This window comes from Cupressus sempervirens, chromosome 4 (genome assembly GCF_028749045.1).
Source record: "Cupressus sempervirens isolate cs-2001-9-10 chromosome 4, ASM2874904v1, whole genome shotgun sequence".
NCBI lineage: Eukaryota > Viridiplantae > Streptophyta > Pinopsida > Cupressales > Cupressaceae > Cupressus > Cupressus sempervirens.
Window position 1 is genome coordinate 780,983,849 of NC_143121.1, and position 21,549 is coordinate 781,005,397.

The 21,549-nt window shown below is 35.2% G+C and overlaps 1 protein-coding gene across 1 annotated transcript in view; it reads left to right on the forward strand.

The window, feature by feature from the left end:
* Positions 1-19,603: 19,603 nt before the first annotated feature.
* COR413-PM2 (cold-regulated 413-plasma membrane 2) overlaps positions 19,604-21,549 on the forward strand; it is a 43,120-nt gene continuing 41,174 nt past the window's right edge. The window contains exon 1 of the mRNA XM_089826864.1: positions 19,604-19,847. Within this exon, the coding sequence (XP_089682990.1) occupies positions 19,672-19,847 (176 nt within the window). The 5' untranslated portion in view covers positions 19,604-19,671. The remainder of the gene's footprint in view (positions 19,848-21,549) is intronic.

The window sequence follows — 21,549 nt, forward strand, 5'->3', positions numbered from 1 at the left end:
ATGAATGGAAGATGATTTGGTGGAGTGTTGATAGTTAAGCATACATATGAGTTCCAAATTAGTTTCGGGGTACTGAATGATGCTAAAAATACTCCAACACAATAACATATTATAAGAATCATGATGATACCAACAAAATGATAAGAGATGCATCAAGTGCAGATGAAAGAAATAATATATTAGAGTGGAAGAACCATTAAAGAGTTTCTTTTTTCACATTAAAGGAAAGCATATTGTCTAACTACTATCATCTTTTCAAATTCCACATACAGAGTCACTAGAAAATATGCAGAGAGTATTTCCAGAATAAAGAAAGAGATTGTTACTATTCCATGGAAGAGATACACATGATAAAAGTTTGATAACTTGTTATCAATCAAGACATTATGTTTCAGAAGAAAAGCATGATGTCAGAAAGAAAGAGAGAACACACCACAGTAATAGAAAATAATGATAGATGCATTACAATGTGTATCATAATAGATAAGTTTGAAGTTATCATTCTGAATAGTAAAGGAGCAATACTGGAATACAGGCAAACTGGAGCTCAAAGCTACACATCTACAATTAAGTGCAACAAGGCAACAAAACAATCTTAAAAAAAGGTATATTACCTTTATTATCAGATGATTAATAGATTAAAAAGATGACAATAATCATGCTATGACTACACTATTATTTCCATAGAAGCTTTGATCATGAAGTATATAAAAGAGTTCAATAAAAAAGAGAGGAGATCAATGAAAAAACATCAAAAAGTGTAATAACCCAAATTGTGCATGAGTTCTTAAGGAAATAGTTGTAGTATTATGAATCCTTTGTGTTCATTCAAACATTGAAGATACCCACTAGCAAATGAATTAACAACAATTTCTAATTGGAATTGATTACAATGTAAAGGAAGCAAATGAAATTGAAATTTCCATATTTCAAAAATACAGATACAAAAAAGTAGATATGGGTAATGCCTGTTGGATATACAAATAATTTATATAGGTTCAAAGCATAAACAAGCCCTAGTATATGCAGAGTAACATATTTCCTTTCCAGCTACATGAGTAAAGAATGTTCAAGTACTAAAGAGATACATGATTCTTAAAGGTAAGAAAGTGAATTGAGGCTGCTCTTAATTAGAGCCAAGTAGACACAATAAAGATAGTAAGGTCAGCCCATAATCTACTAAATGTGTGCTAGGATGGGTCAAAGGTATTCAACTCACAACAAAGGTCATATTTAGATGGAGATACAACATAATACCAAGAACAAAATCTCAACATTACGGTGTGAAAATGAACCTTAGAGTAAAAAATACCACGTCATGGAGGACCACAACCAAACAACTCAATGTTCCATGATCAAAAAATCTGACAAAAGTTCCCAAATGGCGGTATAAGGCTACAAAAAGAGGCATTTTTAATGCGAAGTATACACCCAGATGCTACATTAACAAAAAATCTAGAAAGCATACGAGGGGTTCGAGTTACATAGCTAGCCAGGAGATCCAGGAACAAGACCATTAGTTTAAAGGAAATATGGTCACTTTTTTATAAAATCTTGTGTTGACCATGCAGGTGTAACATCTCCATAGAAAAATGTAGAGGAATAAGTGTAAGCAATTATCACTTAAGTATGAAGAAGTGGGTGAAGTAGAAATAGATGACGGAGAAAGAAAAAAACACATGAGTGCCCAGAAAGAGCAAACCCTTACTTAACAAAGGATCTGTAATCAGCGAAACAATATCTCTTGTATACAATGTTCTATTTTTTTTTCTTTTTGAAAATAGAACTGTCAAGAGAAGCCCTCACACATGATAGAATAAATGACACAAATGAAGTATGATAAATTAACTGAATGCAATATTTTTACAATAGATACAAAAGATGGAGAAGAATCTATAGAAGCGTCATCAACAATAAAGGATTTGCAAAAGAGGAAGATATGCTTTTGAGGGAAAATCTAATCAAATGTGCAAAGGTTGTTACAAAATGTTACATTCCATAGGTTTGGATGAACCCTTTACCTCCATTTAGCTCACACAAGCATTTTTCTCATCAGAAGTATGCAAGCATTCATTAATAGCCTCTAAATAGAAAAGCTAATATGCATATAAACACAAGTGAGAAAGAAGATATGCTTTCTTTGTTTTAGGGCTATGACCTAACTTCTTGAAACTTCTGAATGTGCCACATTGTTTCTCATTCTTTCCTACTCTCTAAAGTATTGAATTTGGATCAAGGTTTATAATTTGTAAGCATTTGTGATATGTAAGGGTTTGAGTGCTAGGTATATCAAGCTCTTGCATTTATTTTCAGTGTCATTAAAATTAATTTATTGATACCTTATAAATCAAAAGAATAGTTTTAAATATTAAATACATTTGTTGCCTTTAATTTATCACTTGAATAGAGAGAAATGAGGAGCTAGTGGTAGTGCTCATTTGGAGACCATGTGGACTTTTTGTTTTTTGAGAAGGTCAAGGTTAGTTATCTTTAATGTAGCGGTGTCAAAAGGTCTTTGACAAGTGTTAAGTAAATGTTTTGAACTTTAGTGACAATTGAAGACTTTTGAGTTTTTCTAGGAGGATTTATGAGTCTATTTTAACTTATCATTATGGAGGCCTAAGGTGGCCAGCATTTGACATTAATCGTATGCCTTTTGGAGTATCTAGAAGGCCTTTTCTCTAGTTTTTTGGTTTCTATCTGATTCAACTTTCCACTTTTGTGGGGAGAAGTTGTTGGAGTTGTATTTTGATATAGTCAATCATTTGGACTTGTCCATTATTCAGTTTTGAGGAGATCCTATGTACTTTTATGCACATTGTCCTTATAGTTTTTCAGATATGTACCATATTGCAGAGGTACTTTTAGAGCCTTTGAGAGAAAAATACAATATGTTAAAGTCTATCTGTGCACTATTTTGTATGCATTTTCATGATTGATATTAGGTGTTCATTATATTTATTCCTCTAAAATCTTTAACATTTATATATCTCTCATCTTGCATCTTGGAGTTATAGTGAGCTTTGTTCATTGGTCATAACTTGTGTTAGTTTGTTTGAAAGCATCATTTGTAGGTTCTTTTCTTTTAATATTTTCTTGCAAAAAACCTCTTTATAAAATACTTATACAAATAAGGTATTCATCAGGATTGCACTTTCTTAAGGTAGCTATATAGACTTGAGTTGTGTCAAGGAAGTTGCAAATTCTGATTATTATTATTGGTGCATCATCTTAATTTTTTTAATGCATTTCAAATTATAGTTACCTTCTTCCTTTTTCCTTCCAAGTTTTTATAGTTTTTAGAACCTAAGGTGAAACATCAAGTAGGAACTGACCTAGAACCTAGAGGTTTAGCCAACATAGTAGTTTACCTACAAATTCATGGTTGTTTCCATGTTCTTCAAAAATTCTAAGTGTTTCAAGGCTTTGTTTAGCGTGTAATTTATGGAGATAACAATTACATGATAGAAAAGGAAGACACAAGGGTGAAATCTATTGGTGTTATTTTCGTTTAATCAAATCTAGTAGCACTTTCTAGTAGAACATTTTTGTCTAACTAGTTTTCTTCTATGTGGTGCAAGAAATTGAAGTTCTATGTCAAATGTTGCATCATAATTTATTTTTTGGTCTACCTACAAAATAATAAAATGCTAAAAATGACTCTTACTAGGGCATTGCGGTAGCTAGTAGGTTAGGTCTTTGTTTAAAGCTTTTGCTTGAGAGACTACATACAATCCAAATGATATTTTAACTATTCTCCTGAATGAGTTTAGGTTTGTAATGTCCTTCAAGTATATAGTTTTTCTTACTTAAGGCCATTGAAATAAATGATTAAACTAGAAGTTATCCTTTCTTCCTTCCTACATATGAATATGAGGAATCAATTTTTGAAATAATGAGATTAAGAGGATTAAATGTAAGATTTCTGTAAGAAAGATGGTTAATTACGAATGGCATGCCCTTGTGAAAGAAGATTGTTGCTAGAATTCTTATGTTGGCTAAAGATCCAAGGAGATGAGACTATTCAAAATGTTTATAAAATGGATTTAAATTGCCTTCATAAATAACTAAAGTAGACATTGAAGAGTATTTGCTTATTCCTACCAGTTATTCCAAAATTGGCTCATTTTAATCACTAAATTGAATAAACAATAACATAATTTTACATGATCGGGATCCCTATGAACGTATTGTGAATTCTTTAAAAACACACCTTCCTCTCAGAATCTATTGAAAGATGCAAGGGGTAAGTCTTGTGAACCAAACCTACTAAACAATCATATAAATTGTAGAAGCTTTGCATAAATGAAACTATGCCAGAGTGCCTGATGACTATATTGAAGAACACCCATGGAGATAGATAGTGTAAAGATTAGTGTTTCAATGAATGAGGGAAAGCAATGCTCTCCCTTATTTTAAAATACTAGTGAAGGGGAGCAATAACCTTTCCCCCCAAATGAGTTCACTATAAACATCTTTTTCCTACTTTAAAGAAGATACTGAGCTAAAATGTTTTAGTGTTCCCTTGAAATCATGTAAAGGGTGAGATTTATATTATTAGGAAGCCCAATTTGTGCTCTAATATTGTTAGTTATTATGATTTTTTTTGTAATAGTCTAGTATAACAATAAATTTTTAAATACTTTATCAATCTATGCTTGTAATGATTATAAATAGAGCTCAGATTTATGGTATTGATTGGTAATTAACTAGAGAAATGCCTCATGGGTGCTATGTTGGTGAATTTTAATAGTGGAATAAATTGAGGAAAAACCTAGATAATGTATCAGAGCCTAAAATGATGTTCTCCTTGATCAACATCCCAAGTTTGAATTAGTTTTTGGTATTATGATTACAAAACATTTCAAACTAACTATAAAACAATTAAAGTAAGGAATCAATAATGGAAAAAACATACACCAATATATTTAATAAACTATAAGGCAACAGAACTATATGCCCATACCACAAACCCCAAAATGTCCCACATAAAATGAATTGGCTAGGTTTCATTTTAAACATATGTGTAAACTATGAGGTTTAGTGTTAAGTGTGTATTACATTATTCACACCCAACTACATGATATTAGGCCTACACTGCATTTAGATTCCTGCTTTCTCTACTCTGATGAATCATATGAAAGCATCAAATGACCAATACTTGCCTGCAAAACCCTATTTTTGATTTTTTTGCCCCTTGGATTTCAGATGTATCTAATGGTTTTGGCACCTAGATGATTCTGGTTCTGTCTTTAGTCATCACTTTGTAGGGATTTAGACGAATAAGAGTTTTTTGCAGGAGTTTTATTTGGTGAGGAAAGAGTTCCCAACCAAGACAAGGATTTTAGATGTTGTGGTGTTGTTGATACTATAAAGAAAAGAAGCCTTAATAAGTCATTTAAAAAAACAATTCACTAGACTAGATCTATGTTATTATAGATGCTGCACTCTTGTGACATGGGGATCAAGTGGGGTTTTGTAATGATAAGGTTTCTAATGAAGTAAGACTCATGTTGTCATTTTTCACTACGATGTTTGTTATACAAAGACAAATAAATCATAGAAAAGAAGTGGATGTAGTTTTATTGCATCCACAAGCTCCCTATTATCTAGTTACTTGACATTTACATTCCTAATATACATATGAAAACAAAGAAAGGAAAACTAGTACATGAAAGCATCAAAATATTCTGTAAAAAAAAAGGCATGCAGAATGAAACCCGTCAAGAGTTTTACCCTTAGGTCTTTCACAAATATGTTATTGGTTGCATGTGAAATGTCACTTCTTTAATCCTAGTGTGAACTAACTACTCTATTACTAAAACCTAAGAGATTTATGACTACATCAACTAACACTATATAAAATATTAAACAAAACACTGAGAACATCACCTATATTATCATTTAATTGTTGTAGAATTGTCATACTCTTCATTACACTACTTTCTTGTAGGCATGGATATAAAGCGTAGACACATTAGATAGATGTCAAGCATTCACAATAGAAATGTTATCCAACAATTTTACAAATAAAAATATAAGGTAGGCTTCATATTACACCATAAACTAAACTATATAATGCAGTTTTCACCTTTTAAAATGCGATGAGAAAAAATACATCTAACATATTCAACATTGTGTTGAAACAAAATTTAAAACCAAATAGAAATTGTGTACCTCTTTTCTTTGCCTATATATTTTTCTTCAACACCATACAAACGACTGCTAGCAGCATATAATATATCAACTTGTTCTGGTACATACCACTACTTGTGTAACATATTAATAAACCTTAACTTAAACAAAGCTACAAATTTCAAAAAATATCATGTGATCTGTAATGACCTATTATTAATGGTTTTATAAATTGTTTTTACATAATGAGTAAAAAAGAGTAGATTACAAATGATATTTTTATATAAAACCCAATATGCTTTATGTCTTCTCACAATATTTTGGAAAACCACATGACACGATGTTATACATTCTCCTCTAACTTCTACGATTTTAAAGTGTTGTGTTTTTTTGTTATGATCTCTTGTCTTTTGTATGAAATTTGTGTGTTGCATAGAATTATTTGAAGAAATTTATGGAGAATGAGAGAGGGCAAAAATATGTATTTGAAGACAATGTCCTAACAACAATAATTTATTTGTTTATTTGATTTTAATTTTTTTTTTTTGTAATGCACTCAATTATCTCACACATAAGATTTTATTTTGCAAATAATTTTCTTGTCTAACAAAAAGTCAATGGGTCGTTGCTCTACTGGTGAAGTTGAATGGCTCACAAAGAGCCCACCAGGGATCAAGTCTTGCTGAGTGAAAGGCTTGAAGACATCATAAGGGATGAGGTCGGGATCGTGCCCTTGGCGAATTTGGTAGCGTGGATACTCGTTAGTCTAACTCTAAGCAGAAGAGGTTTCAGGCATTTGTGGACCTATCTCGGGTACCTAAAATTTTTTTGTGGATGACCTCCATCAAAAAAAAAAAAAAACTTTACTCATCTTATCTCCCAAATATTTTGTTTGTTTGACAATAAGACAAAAGACTTTACGTTCTTTAGTTTAGTATGCAAATAGGTGTGATAACATTGAATTATTATTATTTTTAAAGAGATAACATCAACCCAATATGACTATTTGTTTTCATAAGTCAATAAGATTTAGAAGAAATACATATTTGCAATTTTGCAAAAATACATTAGAAAAAATTATTGGCCAAAACATAAATAAAATTTTAATTCTATTTATCTATTAGACAACTAATATAAACTTTTGAAATTAAGGAATTACATTAATATCCGGTCTCTCACATAGGCTAATAATTTGAAGGTTAAACAAATGATAAATTTGAGTATCAAACTCCATCACGAGGAAAAAATTAATTGAGTTTATATATAGATTGATTTTGTTGCTTTCTAGTATTGAACTAGTAGATTGATTTTTTTCTTTCTTCCATGATACCCTATTTACTGCTCTCTTATTTGTAACTTATTCAATTTTTTTTTGATATAATTTTTCTTTAAAGAATTTACAAATTATTTAAAATTTTAACATCTTTTCAAGAGTTTACAACTAAAACAAGAGCTCTAGTAGATCTTGAGTCCCTACCTTGTGCTATTAGTGAAAGATATTTTGGTTTTTTTAATATTACGCAGTAATAAATTAAACTAGAGAAGAAGAAACTATTAAATGAATTATTTAAACTTAAATAGCTTTTAAGAACTGCATGTAACTTTTTAAATTAAAAAAAAAGTTGAATAATTTAATAGGAAACAATGAACAATGATTAACTAAAGCAATATAGGAATCTTTAAAAATGTAATTTGAAATAATTAATAAGTATATTAATTAGTTTGAGAGATGGATTTGTGGCAATTGTAAATTGTGAATGTATAGTTTTTTTTCTCTATCCTACCTTTGAGCTTGAGAAACATGACAACATTGGGTGATGCTCGGTTTAAAAAAATAGTTTTTACATTGCAAACTCCTTAGGTTTCTATCTCAGAAATTTAAGTTCGTCTAAAACTCATTGTATGCTATGAGGGCTTTCAAAGAATCCGTATATGCTATGTGGGGTTTCTATAAATTGAACAAAGATCTTGGTTGATGTGAAGCAATGGAAAAGAAACATTAAGTTGCATTTATGCTTTAGACCAACTATTGGAATCAATAAACATTTCATTATTTTGATCCTTGTAGTTGTCTTAGATTGTTGACAAGTTCCATGTACTATGTACGAACGCTAAATAGTTAGAGTATCAGTGTCGCATGAAACTCTGTAATTGCCCATAACTGGCCTACTTGTGGATATAGATATCTGATATAATGATACCTAGCAAAAAATAAACAAGTAGGGAGATGACGTGTATTGAAGGAATTGTAGAGGTAGTTTCGGCGATAACATGAAGCCATTGTTGCCACCCTATGCAATTAATCTCTCATACTCTTGTAGAGTCTGTTTTAGAGCCTTCAAAAAAGCCATATACAGAGACAACAAAGCCATATCCATATCCATATTGGTGCCACAAATTGTGTTTCTCAAATTCGACAAGGGTTACAATGTTCTTAGGGCATATTTGATGGTGTTTTTGCATATGTTTTTTTTTCTGGTTTCAAGGGGTACTTTTACTATTTCTGCATAGATTATCTTTTAAGTGTGGATAAGCATGGGGTGATTGCCTGAGAGGAAGGAATATTTGTGGGCATGGACCGCACGACTGTCCTTACGATAATAAATAGGCAAGGAGAAGAAGTCAATGGATCAGGACCTTATTATGAGAAAGCACACTATTTGGTGTTATTATTATCATTTTTTTGATGGCACATTGCGAGAGAACAATTAAAGTTTGGTTATATCTTTCCTTTTACTCTTCTACTTCAATTGATGTCTTGGAATTGTTGATTAGATTATATGGGCTCACTATTGAAGTTTGTAGTCAAGATTGTGTGCTAGATATTTTTAGTGTGGTTGATGATTTCATTGAAAATGATCTCTATTACAAGTGAGACATTCTAAATCTTTTTCTTGGACATGTAAAAATTGTAGATGAGATAGTATTCTCTGAAAATTCTAGAAATCTCCAACACATCGACCCATCTAGTTCTAGAATTATTTATAGGAACTTTCTAAGATTTTTATATTGGTATTTTTGATTCACAAGGCAAATAAGTGCAAATGCAGATGCCATTTTTGCCGTCGATGGCAACAAAAGCGTCACAAAATCCTTACATTTTGTATGAATTTTTTAGAAAATTTATGGTGAAGTGAAACCCAGTGTTGCAAAAGGCCCTAGACATTGCTTGTGCTCAAGGATACTAGAGCAACGAGGAAGACTCTAGAGTCTATTTTTTGTTATTTTTTTGGACTAAAAAACTTATTTTTTGCCAGCAAAAATGTTATGAGCCAATATAAAATTAGAAATTAGTGTAGAAAAATATATTTAAAAAAAAAGTATTTTGTACTTAAAAATCTCATAGTTATTTCTTATAAAGTTTAATAGGAATGGGGTCTAATGAAAACATTAGTTCCCAGACCACAAAGAGTTTACAACTTGCCTTAAGATCTCATAGACTATTTGGAAACAAGTTAGAGAGGAAAAAGACATATAAGGAAAGGGAATAAACTTCATTATTAAAGGTTTAAAAGATTATGTGGAATGTGAAAAACTCACGACTTTCTTACGAACAAGCTAAATTAGACGGGAAAAATATGACAAGCGAACAAAATTGGTAGAAGTATGGGAATGGGGAAAAATAGACATGTGAGAGTCACTTTAAACAACATAGAGGACAATACCACAATAATGAAGAACATGGGGGCTACTTAAAGACACTCAAATTTATTTAGATGAGGATTTGACAATTAACCATCAAGAGGAAAGGAAAAAGGAGTGGGCGAAAGTAAAATCAGCAGTGGGTTACAAGCAAATGGGCTTGGATGAGAAATGGTAGATCACAGATTGTTGATAAACCAATGACTCAAAAATAGGAACTTAGGGCCCCACAAGAGTATCTAAACATGGTGAGTTGGAATTGTAGATGATACCCATGGAGAAGAGGACCAAGGTTGGGGCCCGTAGCCGAAGGGCAATACATTATATGCCTCATAGAAACACATGAACATGAAGGGTGTAGGATTCCAAAATTTGAAGGGTATAATAAAATTTCCTCATGGAATGAAGAAACAGAGATAGGTAAAGGCCATGGAGGGATTACAATTTTGATAAAAGATATGTGGAACAAAAACATAAAAATAGAGAAAGAAGAACCAAATAAGCAATTTATATGGTTAAATATTGAGGACAACAAAAAGATTACATGGCTGGCATCATGCTATTTCACACCTAAAAGTTCTAAGTTCTACAAAAGCAAAAATCTAGACAATGAAGATTCATTTGTAGCCCCAAAGAATGCTATTCTTTCTTTTAGTCTTATTGGAAACACAATCCTAATAGGAGATTTTAATGCTAGGACTGTGAGTAATCAACCTATTTAGTTGGGTAATGACTTAACAAAAGACAACAATCCCTTGTGGCTAAAAGAGGATGAAGATAATATAAGTAAAAGGCTCTCGTAAGACAAGAAAGTTGGTGTATCCCACTTTGGGGTTGAATTGGGGCTCTATAACCTTCATGGTCTGATTATCTACAATGGCACAAAGATGTGGCCAAAATCAAACATAATCATTTGTAAAACATATAATGGACAAAACATAGTGGACTATATGATGTGTTCCCACTCATATATTACCAAGGTTTTCGATTTCAGGATTGAATGTTGTTGTATGGAACTAAACTCAGACCATATGCCTCTCTTTATCAAATACAATGTTAGAGTTAAAAGGTTGCAAAGCGATCAATACTCGAGTGATAGCACAAATGGTCATAAAGAGGGAAAAATAATCATAAATGATGAGAAGAAGGAGATATTTTGTGCTACCCATGAACAAAAGATCCAAATGATTCATGCCAAAAAAAATTCCAATGAAAGCAATGCTAAGAAAGAATAAATCACTAGCAGCTCGGTAATCCCCCTAATTCAGAGAGCTTTAAATGATTATAAGAGGACAAGAACAAAGAAGAAGATCTCAAACACTTTTCTACCTAATCCGTGGTATGACAAAGAATACAAGGCTACAAAAAGAGACCTTAAAGGGAAAAAGGAAAACAATGTAATCAATCATAAGAGAATACAAAAAATTGATCAAATCTAAAAAAATATGAATATGTGATTAATCGAAGGAAGGAGTTAATCATGTTAGGCAAGCATAATCCTAAGGGTTTTTGGAGGGAGTTACAACAAGTTAGAAAACATGTTGAAAAAAAAATTATGGATTCTCAGTGGTTGGAATATAGAAAACTATTATATGAGAGACCAGAGGGTGAGGCTTCTCCTCCTATAACCAAAAACAATTCAGTTGAATTATTTTTTGTGGAAGACATTGACCTGGAGATAAGGAGGTTAGCGAGCGACAAAGCTCAATATATTGATGGAGTGTAGGCATACTTTCTAAAGTGGGGGGAAGATTTGTTGGCTCCACACATCAAGATCATTTTTAACAAGGTCACTCAAGGATGCTTCCCCATTGATCGGACAACCAATGTTGTTATCCCTCTTCATAAGAAAGGGGGCGTCAACAACCGTCCAATTACTGCACCATCATTGTGAATCCACTTTTGGGCAAGCTCTATGGGAGTATGTTAGAATGTAGAATCAATAGTTGGGCAGAAAAAGAGGACAAAAAATCAAAAGGGCTAGTGGGTTTCAGACCAAAATACTCCACCATCGATCATCGCGTTACTCTAAGATATCTCATTGAGAGACTGTGGGAGAAACAGGGAGAGGAGGCTTTTTGCTACTTTGTTGACTTTAAGAAGGCTTTTGATAGTATCCCTAGGGATAAACTATGGAATAGAATGGAAGAATTGGGAGTTCCAAAAGAATATAGGGCTGCTGTTTATAAGCTTTTATGAAAATGTTAAAGCAAAGATCATAACTAAATAGGGCATGTCAAAATGCTTTAGGAGCAACGTGGGGGTCACACAGGGTTGCCCACTGTCTCCTATCTTGTTTGGCCTTTATATCGATGGGCTGAAGGAGTGGCTAAACAAAGCCAATGGAGAAGGAATCCAATTAGCTGATTATGTGATTAGACTGCTTCTTTAAGTGGATGACCTTATCTTCATTGCTAAAACTACCCATGGGTTGAGGGAACATTTGAGTAATTTAGATACCTTTTAGACCGAGGTAGGGATGGAAGTCAACACCTCTAAGACTAAGATCATGTTCTTTTCCTTGAAGAAAAAAAAGTAGCAACATACTTTCATATTTAAGGACAACACATTAGAAACCGTGGAAGAATACAAGTATCTGGGGATCAATTTCCATTATCGGTTAGGTTGGGAGACATGCAAATCAAAAAAAATACAAGGGGGTTGGAAGGCCTCTTACCTTCTTCAGAACAGGTGCAAGAAAGAAAATTTGCAGGATTAGAAGACTAGAAAAATCCTCTTTCGGCTGTTGGTGATTCTGATTGTTGCTAATGGAAGTCAGGTAGGGGGGAGCATCGTATCAAACCATAAATGACGAAAAATAGAAAGAATGCAAAAACATTTCATTGCTACTAACCTCAAAGTCAAGTCAATGGTTTCCTACAAGATTCTCTTGGCAGAAACATACATGTTCCTAGTGGAGGCCTCAACAATTATTTGCTTGTTAAGCTTCTTAAAAAAAAGTGGGAAATATGGATATACATCGCTGGCCTAGGATGGTGGTTGATGAGGAGCTAGATCGTCGAAAGAAGACATAGAAGAAACAAAATAGCAAATGGTTCAACAAATGCAACATTGACTTCCAAGAGTGCCCATCCATTAACTTAGAGATTAAAAAATAGGTGTTAAAAAAAATTAGGATTGACATATGGAAAAATTAGATAGGTAGGAAAGAACTTACTATGTCAAAGAATTCAACCCTACATGCAAACATGGCAATAAAGAATACCTAGGAGCCAATATCAAAGGAAAGACTAAAATTTTAATTGCTTAATTGAGGTTTGGATCACACCATTTGAGATGTGAAATTGGTAGATAGAAGGTCCCTAAAGAAAGGAGGGAGGAAAGAATATGTAGGTTTTGCAACAAGAGGGTGGTGGAAATAGAATGACATTATGTCAAAGATTGTACTGCATATGAAGATATCCGCAACCAATACAAAAACACCTTACAAATGAACATCATAAAATAACTTTTTGAGGGACCAAAACTTCACAAGATGGCCATCTTGTTAAGCCAGATCCACAACAAAAGAAAAGACCTCGAGGCAAACTATAAATGAGTCTTTTACTTTTGGTCCATGGTCTCGTGAACGTCATTGACCTTTAAAATTTCTCTTCCATTCTTTCATTCGAATTTAGAGGTCGCACATGGTGTAGACTCGAGAGGTCGCACGAAAGCTGAAAAAAGCTGCAGAAATAATAAAAATAATAATTGAACTTTCCTTTTTAAGAAAAATCTACTGATTGCCACTTGCCCTTTTTTCGTGCGATAGGTATATTTATAAATAAAACGCTATAATCACCTTGTTTGAGTGATATGATATGATATGATAGATTTTAATGACGTCCACGAGACTAAAGTAGTCTATGGGACCCATGCAATCGCCCTCCCGAGTCAGGAGCCAAACTAGTCAGTTGCAAAGTTTTGGTTAACTTGTCTCTTCTTCTCTGAATTTTGATAATCAACTCCACTGTTCTCTTCACTTGATCTTCCTCAAATAAATAGTTGAAGTCCTTGTTCTGCAGAATTTTTGTATAATCAGATCTGATGTCGTTGTAAGCCAAGCATTCTATGACAAAGTGTTGCTCTGTCTCCACTCTTCCCATATTGCAGAATAAACATGTTCTGTCTGCCCACTCTTCCTTTGGAACTTGCTATCTACCAGTTTCACATCGCAGCTGATGTGAACTAGTTCTAATTTGTGCCATCAACATTTTTGCTTTCCAGTTAATAGGTGCCCTTATATAGGCCTTTTCATCATGACTAGAAGTGGGATTAAATTCTTTAATGTAATAAGATTTTTTCCTCCCTATGTGTCTTGTCCATAGAATATTGCGAAATTTTTCATTGACAAACTTTTTTATTTCTTTAATGTTATCCGGGCAAGCTTGGATGTTGATATCCCATTTTTGCATCCATTTGTCATTTTGTTTCATCCATGTGCTTTTCCGCCTCACAAGTTTTTCTTCTATTACCAACTTGGGCCAACAATGTGTTTCTAGACCTTGGGTTTTCTTTAAATAGCTTAGCATTCGGATCAATGCGACGACTTCTAATGGAAAGGAACCCACCTCCGCCAAAAGGATTTCATAGGGAACTGTGGTCTTGACTTTAAGATTGCATGTGATAAAGTGTTTTTGAATTCTTTCTACTTGCCGTCATTTCTGTTTGGACATACTACCGCCCCACACTTCACATCCGTATAGAATAACCGAAGTGACCAGCAAACCAAATAGAGTTTTCATGGTCGTCCAATCCCATAATTCTGCGTTCCTACACTTGTTTTGTAAAGAGTATAACGCCTTCCAGCCCCCTTGGATCATTTTCGATCTACAAGTATCCCAGTTGAGTTTGTTATGAAAATCGATGCCCAAGTATTTGTACTCTTCCACAATCTCAAGGGGGCTATTTTCAAAAAGAAACTTTTCTTGTATGCCCCTATTCTTCTTTAGTGAGAAGATCATAATTTTGGTTTTGCTAGTGTTAACTTGCATTCCTACATCATGGCAAAACAATTTTAGTGCTTTCAAGTGCTCTTTCAAACCTTTAGCTGTTCTAGCAAGAATTATGAGATCATCTGCATATAAGAGCAATCTTATCACGAAGTGGGCCAACTGCACCCCCTCACCATTGGTCTTGTTTATCCACTCTTCTAACTTGTCAATATAAAGCCCGAATAGTGTTGGAGAAAGCGAACACCCTTGCTTAACCCCGATGTTGCTGTCAAAATCTTCTGATATCCCTTTTGTCGTTCTGATTTTAGCTTTGACCTGCTCATATAATCTGTAAACCGCTGACCTAAGTTCTTTAGGGACATCCAGCTCTACCATTCTATCCCATAGTTTATTATGTGGCACTGTGTCGAAAGCTTTTTTAAAGTCCACGAAACAACAAAAAGCCTCGTTCCCCGGAGTGTCCCAAACTTTCTCAATCAAATGCCTGAGAGTGATGCCGTGATCTATAGTAGAGTGTTTTGGTCTAAAGCCTGCTTTCCTTTTTGCACGTTTGCCTTCTGTTTCAGCCCAGTTGCTGATTTTTTGTTCTACCAAACTACCAAATAACTTGCCAAATAGTGGATTGATCATGATGGTTCGGTAATTAGAAGGATTGTTTATATCTCCACTTTTGTGGAGTGGGATCACCACACTTGTAGTCCATTTTACAGGGAAACCCTCTCTATTGACACTGTTGAAAATCTTAGTGATGTGTGGTGTGAGGATTTCAGCACCCCATTTTAAGTATTCCGCTTGTAGCCCATCTATATCTTGCGCTTTACCAACAGCTAACCTCCTGATGCCTTGAATAATATCATTTTCACTGAATAACTCCCCTGTAGTCTCTGTTTCCATGGTACTATGCTCTCTTAGATCACATTCGTAGAGAGTCTTGGCATATTCCAACCATTTGGTTCCTGTTATGTTATTCACTATCTGAGTTTTTCTCTGCTGAAGCTCTTTCTAAAATTTTCTGGGGTTGTTTTTACCAAGATTAATCAACTCTATTCTTCTCTTGTTCACATACTCTTCTTTGTTCTTTTTAATCAGTTGATTATACTCTTTTCTACTTTCTTTGTTCATGTTCTTTTTCCAATTCCTTTTTGCCATTTTGCACTCCTCATCAAACCAAGGATTGGCCGGAAAAGTGTTCTTGACTTCTTTTGTGGCCCTAGATCTTTTACACTCCTCCAATGCTTTAATGATAGTAAGAACAAGATTATCCTTGTCCATGAAATGTTGTTTTTCAGACTCTAGATGGTTTCCCAGAACCCTAGACAGCCGCAAAAGAGAGTCTTGAAAAGTATCATGGTTTTCTTGTGTCATTAAAACTTTGCCAGTCGGAATCATCTTCCTCTTCTGTAAAAGTTTTGGAACAATATGTTGATCTTTAAAGTGAGTAGTCACCCTTATCAAGATGGGGTTATGATCAGATTTTAACTCCATGGGGCAATCTTCTATCTCAAAGTTAATTATCTTTGCGACATAGTCTTGCGAGCATATAACATAATCAACAACACTTTGTCCATTGTGTCTTTTGCATGTGATGCCTCCTGATTTAGACCACTTTTCCATACCATTGCATATAACCATGTTGTATAGGCAGCATAAGCCTAGTAATTCAGCACCAAAATGATTAATCTTTCCCATGCTATCCTGTGAAGATCTTTCCCATTTTTGTGTCCCTTCTTCTTTGAGCCAAACTGGATCTTTGCTTTCATTGTAACTCTCCTTAAGATTGAGAGTTTGGTTGTTTGCTGTTCTAGCATTGAAATCCCCTATTAACATTATTTCCCCTAAAGAGCTAAAGGTTGTTATGTCTTTTTTTAGCGCAACGAACGGATCTTCTCGATCCAATCTATGTTTTTTATATATTTTTGAGCCTTTTGGAGCGAAGTAACATATAGCCACCCTTGTAGAAATCTGATTCTCTGTTATTTTTATCCAAATATACTGCTTGTTTACATCTTCTTTCTCTAAGTTTACAAATCTGCTCCAAGTTTCTTTTATTAGAACGGTGATGCCTCCATGCCCCTTACCATTATCTATCTTTTCATTCCACAGTGATACCTTCTTATACCCTTCAAAATCTGGAACTCTACATCCATCATGTTCATGAGTCTCGGTAAGCATAATGATGTCATTATCTTTAGCTATCGGCCCTAACCCAGGTCCTCTTCTCCAAGGATAACCTCTACAGTTCCAGCTAACTATAGTTAAATGTTCCTGGGTGGGCCCGAGTTCCTATTTATTGCGTGTGATTTTGTCGTTGATTTGGGCTTTGCCATCTTGTAGCCACGCCCACTTGCCTTTTCCTCTTGCTGTTTTCACTTTTTCCCATTCCTTCCTCCTTTCTTCTTGCTGAGTTACGGTGAGGTCATCATCAAGATATATGTGTGTGCCTCTAAGAAACTTCCTCTTGCTGAAAATGTTATTTTTATCTCCTATATTCTTCATTGTCACTCTAACATGTCTATCTTTGCCTCCTCTAATCCATTTTCCGATTCTTTGAGCTTGTATGGTTGTTCCATGCCAGTCTAATTGGTCTTTAAAGAAGTCTTTAACTAAATCCGTTATTTTCTCCTGTTCTCCATAGTCTCGTAGCCCTTTGACAACGATATTTGTTGCTTTCTCATTTCTTTCTTTTTCCTCTCTAATCTGTCTCCGAACTTGTTTTTCTATGTTGTCAATAGGAGTGTTTGCTGGCCCCTTTACTATGTTGGCTCAAGATCTAACTTCTTCAATCTGTTCTCTGAGTTGATTCTCTTTTATTTCCATATTGGCCATGGCATCTTGTATATTTTTCATTTGCGAGTTTTTGTCTGCTTCTGTAGCCTCTCCTTCTCCCATAGTACTTGCTGCTGTCCTCTTTTCCCCTACTTCTTTCTTTAACAATATTAATTCATACTCTCCTTTTTCCATATTAAATTGCAATTTTTGAATTTGTTCTCTAAGTGACTTGACCTCCGCTGCCAGTTTCCAGTTATCTTCAGTAACTCTTTTCATTGTGATACTTTCTATTTGGTTCCTCTCCTCAAGTGCCCACACCCTTTCCTTCATAGCTACTAAATCATTCACAAAAATGTCTGGATACCACGTCATAGGTGTCCTTGTGGGGCTGTAATTATTCGGTAGCCCATCCTCCACTGTGTCTATCACCTGAGAATTATCTGACTTCCCTTTACCGTTAATATCTCTGATATTATCAAACTGCTCAATTGTTTTAGAGATTTCAGTTGGCCTCAGACTTTGTTCTCCCTCCCTTGTGCCGTCTGGGGTTTGTGGAATCGGTTTCGGAAGTAAAGCTGCTAACTTCCCTCTTTTTGCATTTTTAAACTTTCGTATCTTTCTCCGCCTAATTATTCTTTTATATTGTTTGGCATTCACATAGATGTAGTTGCCTCCTGTGAGTGGTCCGCTGGCTTGTGATAAACTCAAAGTGTTTGTGGATAAATTACCATTTGTCCCTCCAAAATTGAATGAACTCGTGTGTCCGGCTGAGGGTTCTGGAATAATGAGGAAGCTCCCTTGATTCCACTTGATGATGCTGTTGTGCATTAAACTATCTCCGTATGTCAGGACCAAGCCACTATTGCCAGAGATGTCGTGTTTCGTAGCTTCTTTCAAACTAGTTTGCTGTTCTGCTGTTACGGGTGCCCTGACTATCTGATTCTCTGCCACCCTGTTACTATCAGATCCTGTGTTATGTAAGGTGGACCCATCAAGTTCTGACTGTTCCTCTCTTATCTTAGGTTGATCAATCAATGATACTTTTACAAGTATCCTATCTGCAGATGTATCTGTGATTTCTCCGTTTGTTCCGTCCATGAGGACCATATCATTCCCACTGGTGCCTTGTTTATATGTTTTTAATGGTGTTTTACTGTTGTAAACTTACCAATGCCAAGAGAAGAAACAAAGGGAGCCTGAACAGGTGCAAAATCATATGCAAGAGAAAAGGAAAAGGCGTACTTGGGATCTGCCTGTCCGCCTATTGGAGGCACATATTGTTGTCTTCAAATGGAACTGAGCTGGAGCCCACTGAAAGAGAGGGACACCATATCAAGCAAAATCATCTTCTGGAAGCCCGCCAATATCAAAGCCTTTAGTACTGGATGATCCCACCGGTTGCTAAGACTACCGACCAAACCCTTAAATCTGCCCTTGCACTGATCCCGTGTCTTGTGGACCCCTCAATCAGAATGCTGAACCCCTCAAATTTGTATGTAGACCTTGTACTACCACTGATCCGCTGTACTATCTGCTGCTGTTTCTTCTGGTATAGCCACTTAAATACCGGCAATAAGTTAATTATGTCGCATCTCAACACCTCCCAAATTAGCGGGAATTTCAGTGCAACTAACTTTGTACTAAGTTCCAAGTTATTCTGCCAGGGTAGACTGTCATTACACAATCCTGTACTGTGTTAAATACTTTGTCTCGTCTTTAACTGTGAGAACATGTTCTTTACGAACCCAACTTACCAAATGAACAATTCCGCGTTACGTGCTTCTGTCACATGCCTTAAATCTCGTGGTTGTCCATCAAAGGGTCCACCGTCCAGCATTATAACGGTCACCGACAGATTACTAACTCGTCGTTATCCATTTCACAGCATATGACGAGGCAAATGGATATTTTAGAAAACCTATTGCATCAATAACACAGCCTGGAGTTCCCGCTTCATTAAAATGCTGCCACGTATTATGTGAGCTGTGAATTCTTGACTAAACATTTCATAGACGACAACTAGTTCCCATCTGGAAATATCCTACTGATGCGCTGGTAACTGCAGCGGGTTTTATCAATAGTGGAAACCCTTCTTGTATTCTACCATCAGGAAAAATTATAAACTTGGTTTTCGTTATAATCAGTCAGGGTGTCAAGGATCAACGGAGCCATGGGGAAATTTGGGTTTTTGGCAATGAAAACAGATGATGTAAACACAGACGAGATCAAGTCCGATTTCAAGGAAATTGGGCATGCTGTGAAAAGGCTTGGATCGCACACTGTCGGCCTACTTGGTGCAGGCCTTCTTACAAGCTTGCTACAATGGCTGGCAACTATATCTGCCATGTAAGTAGAGACATCTCCTTTTTGACTATGATTTTCCGTTTTTGATGATTTTGATCAATGTGAACTTAAATCATGTAATATGTAGTGTCAGATCACCCATTCTGTGTAGGAAATAATTCCCGAGTTTTGTTGACTGTTTGTAAAATTAGTTTTGCATTTCTACAAAGGGAAATGCTGAAAGCAAGAGGCATCAAAAGAATTTGGGTTTAATTGTGGTTGTTTGCATCGTGGAGATGTTGCAATGTGTGTGTAGATTTTGATGTTTCTGCTTCTTTAAATGTGTCAATTGTAACATTCAATCCACGGACAACTGAACAGGGGAAATGCACCTTGAATCTTAGAACACCCTTAAGCTGAGAAGTTAGGCTGGGGTCCCATGGGCACCTGCTTGCTTAAAAATAGAGCGGGTGCCGCTGAGCTTTTTTAAGAACATTTAAAGGGGAGCGGTCCCATGGGCATTACACATAAATCTGCTTAAAAAAATTAGCTTCTAAATTGAAGGAAATATTAAAAATATAAATTGTTGTTTTTAGAATTTTTGGCAGCATGGTTTCAATTTGGAGGGAAATGAAGGGTAAGCTCTTGCCAAGTGGCATAATTCTTCCCTAAACAGTAGGGGCTGTTTCCAGCCCCCCCCCCCCTTTTGCATCCGCTCAACTAAAAAGTAGGGGCTCTTAGTTAATAGGAAAAAAATAATCATGGGACCTCCAGCTCCTTAAATATAGAGCCCAAGCCCCCCATGGGACCCCAAGGTTAGATGGTAAAATCTAGGATGGATTTCGATTCCTGTAAAATTTACCTGGAACTTCAACCTAGCCTTTTTTAGGTTTACCATTTTGGCACAACTTTTTTAATACAGCCGAAGTGCCCAACACATCCAGAACTGGTGTCATTATCGAATTTCGGTAGATTATGAGTTGCTTCGCTCACATGGGCAAAGCTAGTACCAAATATTCCCGAGCAGGAGAGTTAATTTATAATGGAAAGATAAAATGTTCCACACTATCAAGAATTCTTAGTCTGATGTCCAGCAGGTGCCCTTTTTTATGACTAGTGCACATTTGCATTTTGTAATGAATTACTGGAACCTACAAGCATGAAATCATCTTTTTGATGCCGAGATCATAAAAAGCACAACCTCTAGGTTTGAGATATTAAAATGACGGAGAGAGAGCTTCTGTCAAAGTTGTGAGCCGGAGACTAGAGCTGTTGCCAAACAGCACAATCCAGAGAGGAGTTGGTAGTAGAGGATGCAATCTAGAACCGAATGGTTTCTGTCAGGAGTCAGGATATATGCCAATTAAAAAACAGATCTGTAACAGACAATATGAACTGTAAAGTGTGTCTGAATGGTACGATAAAGTACATTGAGACGTAAATTTGTTTGATTGAGATATTAAAATGAAGGAGAGAGAGCTTCTATCAAAGTTGTGAGCCAGAGCCTTGAGCTGTTGTCAAACAGCACAACCCAGAGAGAAGTTGCTAGCAGAGGATGCAATCTAGAGCCAATCGGTTGCTGTCAGGAGTTAGGATATATATACCAATAAAAAAAAAGATCTTTAACAGGCAATATGAGTTGTAAAGTGTGTCTGAATGGTATGATAAATTACAATGACATGTAAGCTTGTTTCTTAGAATTTAATTTATATTACTACATATTGGAACTTATCCACAGTTGTCTGCAGAATGCACTAGAAATTTT